Source organism: Terrapene carolina, unplaced genomic scaffold, assembly GCF_002925995.2.
Source record: "Terrapene carolina triunguis isolate 2854851 unplaced genomic scaffold, T_m_triunguis-2.0 Scaffold95, whole genome shotgun sequence".
Classification (NCBI taxonomy): domain Eukaryota; kingdom Metazoa; phylum Chordata; order Testudines; family Emydidae; genus Terrapene; species Terrapene triunguis.
Genome location: NW_020664446.1, coordinates 3,320,371 through 3,328,304, shown reverse-complemented (window position 1 = coordinate 3,328,304; position 7,934 = coordinate 3,320,371). Strand labels below are relative to the sequence as shown.

Genomic DNA, 7,934 nt, shown 5'->3' with positions numbered 1-7,934 from the left:
GGGTCGGGAGTGAGGGGCACTGACAGGGCTGGGCTAGCAGGGGTCTGCGGGTCGGGAGTGAGGGGCACTGGCAGAGCTGGGGAGCCAGGGCTGGGCTAGCAGGGCGCTGTGGGTTGGGAGTGAGGGGCACCGGCAGAGCGGGGGGCGAGAGCTGATGCAGGTTCCCACGCCTGCGGGGGCAGCTGGGGGTTGTCTCTTGGCAGGCGTCTCTGGCTCTGCTCCACGGCCCGGGAAATGGGAATGGGCCCAGATGCTCACGTCGTGTCAGCGTCACTGAGTCTGTTCCAGGCCGATGGGCTTCTACCTTGATAGCTTCAGCAGATGCCTCCCCTGCCCTGGAGGGAGATGAGCTGGGTGGGGGAGGGGAGGTCTCACCCATCCCCCTCCCTTGCTGGAGGGGACCCTGGCCTGGCTGGGGGTGCAGGAGAGCTGTTGGCTCCGGGCTAATACAGGAGCCTCCAACTGCCAGACAAGCACAGCCGGGAGCAAAGCTCGCTGGGCCGGGGTGAGATGGATGGGGGTGGGCTGGGGGGGGCCATGGGGCTGAGCCCAGGGCGATGCAGGCCGGGTTGTGGGGGTTGTGAGCCTGGGGGATTGTCTCCCGGAGGAAGAGTGCGGAGCCCAGCACAGGGACCGACCAGCCCTGGCCGAGGGGGGAGCCAGTGTTCAGTCTCCCAGCGCTGGGCCTTGCAGCCCCTTTTACAGATGGGGAAAACTGAGGCACAGAGCGTGGGAGGGTCCTAACCCATGTGCTCAGACCAGCAGCCCCTTCCCGCCTGGGATGGCTGTGTCCTGCCTGTACAGTGACCCTAATTGAATGATGCCTGTGGGCAGGGCCCCAAGGCGTTGGCTCTGGGTGCAGCACCCCTGGGTGTTCCGGCAGGCCTGGGGTGCTCCCTAACTCTACCAAGCAGCATCGTGGTGCCCCCTCGTGGGGCATGGCCGGGACTCTTCTTCTATTGCATGGCCGGTCGGTGGTGGGGGTTACAGCAGAGAGCAGGCCCTGCGGGGGGGGAGGGACACGCGGGTGCGGCTGGAGGCGGTGGGGGGCAGTGGGTTGGGATTGAGGGGCACCAGCAGAGCTGGGGGGAGAGGAGGGGGAACCTTGTCCGGCTGTTGGCATCTATCTCAATCCCTTGCTTCCCTCCGGAACCAGCACCTGCTGTAGGGGGGGGGGAGGGCATCACTCTGGGTCCCTGGGTGAGTGATCATCGCTGGTTAACTCCGCGTGATCCTCACGTGGCCCTAGTGCTTGGGGGGGCAGGAATGGCTCTTAAAGGGACAGGCCCTGCCCAGCTGGGCCGCTGAGTGGTCTCCAGGGATTCCTCCAACTCATTTCTCTGGCCTCGTTTCCTGATTGGCCTTTTCGTCTGTCGAGCTCCTTGTAGGGCCCGGATTTACCCTCCCACCCACACACCCCCTGTTGCGAGGGAGGGAGTGGTAAATCCCCATTTTGCAAGTGGGGAAACTGAGGCACAGAATGAGTCAGTGACTCACCCGAGGTCACATGACGAGTCAGTGGCAGAGACGGGACTTGACCCAAAGTCTCCTGCGTCCAAGCTCATTGATTTGTAAATGGCCGGCTGGAATCCGGAGCGTGTCCTGCCCCGCGTGGTACTGGCTGCCAACCCACTGCATGGGGTCCTGTCTCCTCGCCCTCCCTGGGGCTCTGACACACAGAATGGGGCGGGGGGGGGTGACTGAAGAGATTCACGAGCAGCTGCTGCCCCCTGTGTGCTCGGCTGTGTGGGGGGGATCAGGTCTGGAGCTCGCTGGCCCCTGCTCCGATTTAAGGAAACACAAGCTCACGGGTCCCCCGATGAAAACCCTTCCTGCTTAGACTCTGTTCTCCCCGGGGTCCGGTCTCTGGCTGGGCCTGCGGGCGCTCGGTTCGGCTCAGCCGGCCCAGCTGGGAAGTTGGGATCCAGGCTGGTGGTTCAGGCGTGGCTCTGCCAGAGGCATTTACAGGAAAACCGGTTCTTTTATCTCCTCCGAGTTGAGTGGCTGCGGCTGGATTATTGCTCCCTAATCCGCGCCCGGCCCAGGCCGGTTGCCGGGCGATGCCGATTGTGCCGGGAACAAGAGGGCCCGGCCATCCGAGGGGGAATGCGGCAGCAGGAGCTGGGCCAGGGACGAACAAATGCCTGCGGCAGGACGGGAGGACGTGGGGCTGGGGGTTGCCCGGGCAGGGCTGGTTGAAAGAGCTGCTCCGTGCCCGGGGTCTGGGCTGGGCGAGGAGTCGTCGGGCTCTGCTCCGGATGGGTCCAGGCCTCAGACCCGTCGCTGGTGCAGGGAGCCAGTCCCGGGGGGGTGGGGGTCCCCGCTCAGCGACCCTGACCCAGGGTGGGGAGAACAGACTGGGTTCGGGGCCCCCTGAATTGGCCAGGCAGGGAGGCCGGCTTGTGCCACTGGCATATGGGAGCCCCGGGGGGGTGGGGCAGACCCTGAGCTCTGCAGAGAGCTGGTTGGAGGTGGGCGGGGGGTGCGAGTGGGGTGGTGTCCCTGGCAGGTGGGTGATATGGGGGGTGGGGAGCGGTGCCCCCGTTGGAGGGCAGTGGGTGGGGGAGACAGTGCCCCTGCAGGTGGGTGGGGACCGGTGCCCCCGTGGGAGGGCAGTGGGTGAGGGGGGGACGGTGCCCCTGCAGGTGGGTGGGGAGGGCAGCGGTGCCCCTGTGGGAGGGCGGTGCGTGAGGCAGGCAGCGGTGCCCCCGTGGGAGGGCAGTGGGTGAGGGGGGGACAGTGCCCCTGCAGGGGGGGGGGGGGGGGGGCGGGGGGGGAGGGGGGGGACAGTGCCCCTGCAGGTGGGTGGGGAGGGGAGCGGTGCCCCCGTGGGAGGGCGGTGCGTGAGGCGGGCAGTGGTGCCCGCGGGCTCAGTGCTGTTTCCCTCTCTCCCTGCAGGCTGCCTGCGTGGTCCCCCCCGTCTGAGCCCCCCACACCATGGCCATAGTGCAGACCCGGCCCGTCTCCATCGAGCCCGCTTCTGAGGCGGCCACCCAGCTCCGCGCCGGCGCCCGCTCGCCCGCCTCTGCCCGCGGCGCCATGGGGAGCGTTAGCAGCCTCATCTCCGGCCGCCCCTGCCACGAGCGGCCGTGCAAGGCCGCGCCCGGCCCCTTCCGCCAGCAGGACGGGCTGCTCCAGGGGCTGCCCCCCGCCAAGCCCTGCTCCGGCCCGGCACCCGGGGGCGGCGCCTACGCCAGCGAGGACTTCTGGGCCGAGGCTGTGTCCCCCATCAGCCCCTGCAGCGACGCCGAGGAGCCGCGGGACGATCGGGCTCGGAGCGGCAACATCCAGGGGCCGCCCCCGAGGCTGGTCCCCGTCTCCGGGCAGCTGGAGAAGGTGAAGATGGGGGGAGGGTGCATGTGGCTGGGCTGTGTCCATCCCCTCCCCCCGCTGGGCCAGGCCATTGGGGCATCTGGGTGGGGCATCCCGCCTCCAGCAGTCACCAAGACCTACGGCTCTGGAGACAGTTGCCCCATTCCCCAGCGATACACCTGCCCTGTTCAGTCGTCCATGGGGCGGGGAGGGCAAGTTACTTCCTGACCCCCGTCGCCATGGGCTTCCACCCTGACGCACAGCGGTGCTTTCCCCTCCTTACTTGGTATTCGTGCCATCATTAGTGGTGCCAGCAGGTAGACAGCACCAGGTGGGCAGGAGCTGCCCAAGGGAGCCTAGTCCAGCCCCAGAATGCTGCTCCTACCTTCCTGCAGCAGGGAGTTCCGCAGGCCCTGTGCGGCGGGCATCGTCTCTCCCTGTACTTGGTCTTGGGGCCTGCTGTTGCCTGGTGGCTCCTTTGCTGCGCTGGCACACTGGCAGCGTCCTGTAGCTGCAGAGGCAGTGGGCAGCTGCCTGGCATTAGTGGGGACCTGCTCCCCCCACATTCCAGCTGCAGAGATGGGGTCAATTGACCTGGCAATGCCACTGAACCCACAGGCGCCTCTGGCTTCCCCTCTGCCCTGGGGGAGGTTCATTGTCACCGGCCCTAGTTTGCCAGGTCGACTGGGCTGTGGGCACACACTGCTTAGTGTAAGTGGGAGCCGCCGATCCCTAGTGCTCCTGTTCTTATAGGGGAAGTGGGTTCTTCCAGCCCCCCGCTGCCCCGTCAGACCCGGGGCGCACTAACCCGTTGGTGCCCATCGAAGGCGAGGATGGCCCCGGGCGCTTCCAGGGCAAGCTGTGGGAACTCTGCTGCTGGTGCCCATGGCTGCCTCACTACCTGGGGCTTGGGGCTGGTTGTTTGCTGGCTTGTGCTTCAGGGAGCATGGCTCTTAAATCCCTCCTGCAGGCAACACCCCCTGGTGGGCAGCAGGTACCCCCCCTTCCTGATACACGGGTGACTCCCCCCCTCTCCCCACTGCCCCAAATGTGCCCTGCCTTGAGGTTTGGGGGTCCCAAGTGCGGGATGTGGGGAGGAGTTCCAGGGAGCTGGAGCGGCTGGCAAAGGCCATGCCCCAGCCTGGCCTCGCTTGGTGGCATTGCTTCAGCCCCAGAATGTGGCTCCTACCTTCCTGCGCAAGGAGTTCCACAGGTCCTGCTCCAGGAATCCTTTAACCTGGTGAGATCCCCTGGCAGGGCCATTGCAGGGCGAGCTGGGGACAGAGCTGGGAGCCCCATCCGCAGGAAGGGGGTGGCCTGGGGCGGGGAAGGGATCGGGGTCGATGGCGGCTGGGTCGTCACACCCCTTGGAGGGGAGCGCTCCTGGGGGCAGAGGGATGCCAGAGCCAGCAGCCGAGCGGTGGTGTCTGAGGAGAGCAGGCCCCCTTGGGCGACTGGGAGCTATGGGAAACCCTGGGGTCACACTAACCTGCTGCCCTGGGCCCCTCTGATCCAGCTCGGAACCCCAGCCGACCTGCCCCGAGGTTCTGGGTCAGGAGCCCAGCCTGTGGCGGGGGACCGGGGGGGCGGGGAGCGCAGAGGCGGGCTCGGTCCCCGTGGCCCGTTCGGCCTTTGGCCTCTCTGCTGAGTCTACCCAGCACTCATGCCACCCTGGACCTCTGCGCTGTGGGCAGCTGGGCCGAGACCCCCCTCACCCAGGGTTCTGAGCACTGGGGGGCCTGGGGCTGGCTGGGAGCCGGTGATGGCTTTGGGGGGGATCTGGCTCAAAGCGAGTCGATGGCCCCGATCTGCCAAACTGCTCCTGACCCGCCCTTAGCAGAGGAGGGCAGTTTAGAAAATGGGCTATTGGGGGGGGGGTTCCCCCTTCATTTCAGCAGGGGAGGGGGAACCACACAGAGGATCCATGTCTCCTTTCGTCAAGGAAACGGAACATTTAGAATTTTTTTCCCAGTGAAAACCAAAGGCCGTTGCATGGCCAGAAGGAACAGGCCCCCTCCTGCCTCCCTCCCCCAGCCGCGCTCGCCCAGGCAGAGCCAGGGGGCTTGGGACAAGTGGCGAAGTGAAATGAATTGCCGCTGCTGGATTTTTCTCTTATTGGCCTCAGACCCGGCTTGTGCTCCAGTAGGGGGTCTGGCAGGGGGTGCTCTCGCTCCCCCTCCCGGATCTCAGCTCCCCTGCCTGCCTCCTCATTTAGCTGCTGCTTTACAATTTTCAACTGAGGGAAAAATGTCCTTTTCGCTATCTGTATTTGAACAAAGGAAGGTGTGGGGTGGGGGCTCGGGCTAGGAGCCAGGACTCCTGGGTTCTATCCCTGGCTCTGGGCAGTGGGGTCTAGTGGTTAGAGCAGAGGGGTGGGGAGCCAGGACCCCTGGGCTCTATCCCAGGCTCTGGGAGGAAGTGTTGCCTAGTAGTCCAGACTTGTGGCTGCTGGCCCTGCTGCTGATTGGCTGGGTGACCTTGCTCAAATCACTTGCCCGCTCCGTGACTCCATTTCCTGGCTGGGGAGTGGGGGTGACAATCCCGGCACCGTCCCCAGCCCACGCTGTCAGACAGTGCGTAACAGCCGGAGATCCCAAAGCGCATTAGGAGGATGGCATCACTGTCATTTGACAGAGGGGGAAACTGAGGCACAGAGCGAGGCAGTGACTTGCCCAAGGTCCTCCACCCAGTGGGCTGGGGGCCAAACTGGGGCTAGAACCCAGGTGTCCTGAGTCAAAGTCTGCTAGGCCACGCTGCGTCCCCACGAGGTGTTGATTAGAAGGTGCCAAGTCTGGCAGGCCGCATAGCCTGGGGCGCTGGGCCGGGTCTGAACATCTGGCAGGGGTGGCACTGTGTTGTGTCGGGGTGGGGGGGTGTCCTCAGCCCCCGTCCTGCCGCCCCACGGTCTCTGCTCTATGCCTTTCAGAACGTCGAGAAGACCCTGATCCGCCCAACGGCTTTCAAGCCGGTCGTGCCCAAGGGCAGGAACTCTTCGCTACCGGGGTACGTGGTGCTGCGGCCTGGGGCGTCGGCGGTCCCCGAGAGCCAGGCCAGCCTCGCCCACCTCCTGGGCGGCACTGCTGTGGCCAGCACCGAGAAGCACCACTCCCTGAGCTGCCGCCACAGCGCCCACTCGGGCACCCTGTCGGACTCGGGGCGCAATTCCCTCTCCAGCCTGCCCACCTACAGCACGGGCTGCAGCCAGCCGCCGGAGCCGGGTAGCATCTCCATGGGCCACCTCAGCCTGGACAGTCACGGCGGCTACCCGGAGCGGGGCTCCCGGGGCCTGGCTGGCCCCTCCAACTCGGACAGCGGGCGCTCCTCCTCCAGCAAGAGCACGGGCTCCCTCAGCGGGCGGGGCCCCCCCTCCTCCGACGGCGGCTCCTGCGCCCGCTCGCCCGTTGAGGGCGACGAGGCTCTGCTTGTCCGCGAGCTGGAGGAGAAGCTGCGGGAGCGGGAGGCGGAGCTGCAGCACCTGCGCCAGAGCCTGGACGAGAACGAGGTGGCCATCTGCCAGGTACCCGGCTCGGTGGGAGAGCCCAGCGACTCCCAGTCCTGCCGCCACGGGCAGCTGGAGGCGCTGGGCGCGTCTGCGGGGGGCTGGGCATGTGGGTGGCAATTGGACACTAGGAGGTGTCTGCTGGAGGGGGGGGGCTGGTGCATGTGGGGGCGATTGGGAAGGATGGACGGGCCAGCTGGGTGAGCAGAGGTGGGGATGGGCTGCATGAGGGGTTGGGGGAGAGCTGCCCAGTAACGGGGGTGGGGGTGGGGTTTGAAGGGCTGAGGTGGGGGAGGGGCAGGTGGCAGGCTTGTGCATTTGGAGCCTCATCCCTATGAGCGCCCCCTAGGGGTGCAGGCAGTAAATGCCTTCCCCGCTCAGGAGCTCCCCCGGCTGGAACTGCTGTAACCTCGGCAGAGCTGTGCTGAGGTGCAGGTGGGCAGGGGCACCACAGGCCTGGCCTGAGAATGCCAGTGCTGAGCGTGGGCTCCTCAGGGTGGAAAGGCAGGCAGGGTGCAGGTCTCATGGTTGTCCGTGGGGCCCCATGTTCTCAGTGTGAACAGGTAGCCCGTGAAGCCTACAACACCCAGCATGCTGTGCACAACCTCCTGGAGAGTAGCCATGGCACTGCAATGCATGCTGGGAGCTGTAGTCTTGGTGAGCCACACCTCCACATGTGCTCAGGCCCTGGAGATGCAATGCATGTTGGGAGCTGTAGTCTCGAGGCGCTGCACCTCCACATGCACTCAGGTCTGGGCACTGCAATGCATGCTGGGAGCTGTAGTCTCTGTGAATCACACCTCTGCATGTGCTCAGGCCCAGGAGATGCAATGCATGCTGGAAATTGTAGTCTCGCTGAGCTATGTCGCTACATGCACTCAGGCCTGGGTGATGCAATGCATGATGGGAGCTGTAGTCTCTGTGGGTCACATCGCCACATGTGCTCAGGCCTGGGTGACGCAATGCATGATGGGAGCTGTAGTCTCTGTGAACCGCATCTCCACATGTGCTCAGGCCTGGGCGATGCAATACATGATGGGAGCTGTAGTCTTGATGACCCATGTCTACATGCACTGAGGCCTGGGCGATGCAATGTATGCTGGGAGCTGTAGTCTCCTGAACC

At 65.7% G+C, this 7,934-nt stretch overlaps 1 protein-coding gene across 3 annotated transcripts in view; it reads left to right on the top strand.

Annotated features, from left to right (window-relative positions):
* Positions 1-7,934, top strand: part of LZTS2 (leucine zipper tumor suppressor 2) — a 41,411-nt gene that overhangs the window by 30,416 nt on the left and 3,061 nt on the right. For all 3 annotated transcript variants that reach the window (XM_026651117.2, XM_026651118.2, XM_026651119.2), the window contains exons 2-3: positions 2,899-3,336; positions 6,239-6,829. In XM_026651117.2, the coding sequence (XP_026506902.1) occupies positions 2,938-3,336; positions 6,239-6,829 (990 nt within the window). In that variant the 5' untranslated portion in view covers positions 2,899-2,937. The remainder of the gene's footprint in view (positions 1-2,898; positions 3,337-6,238; positions 6,830-7,934) is intronic.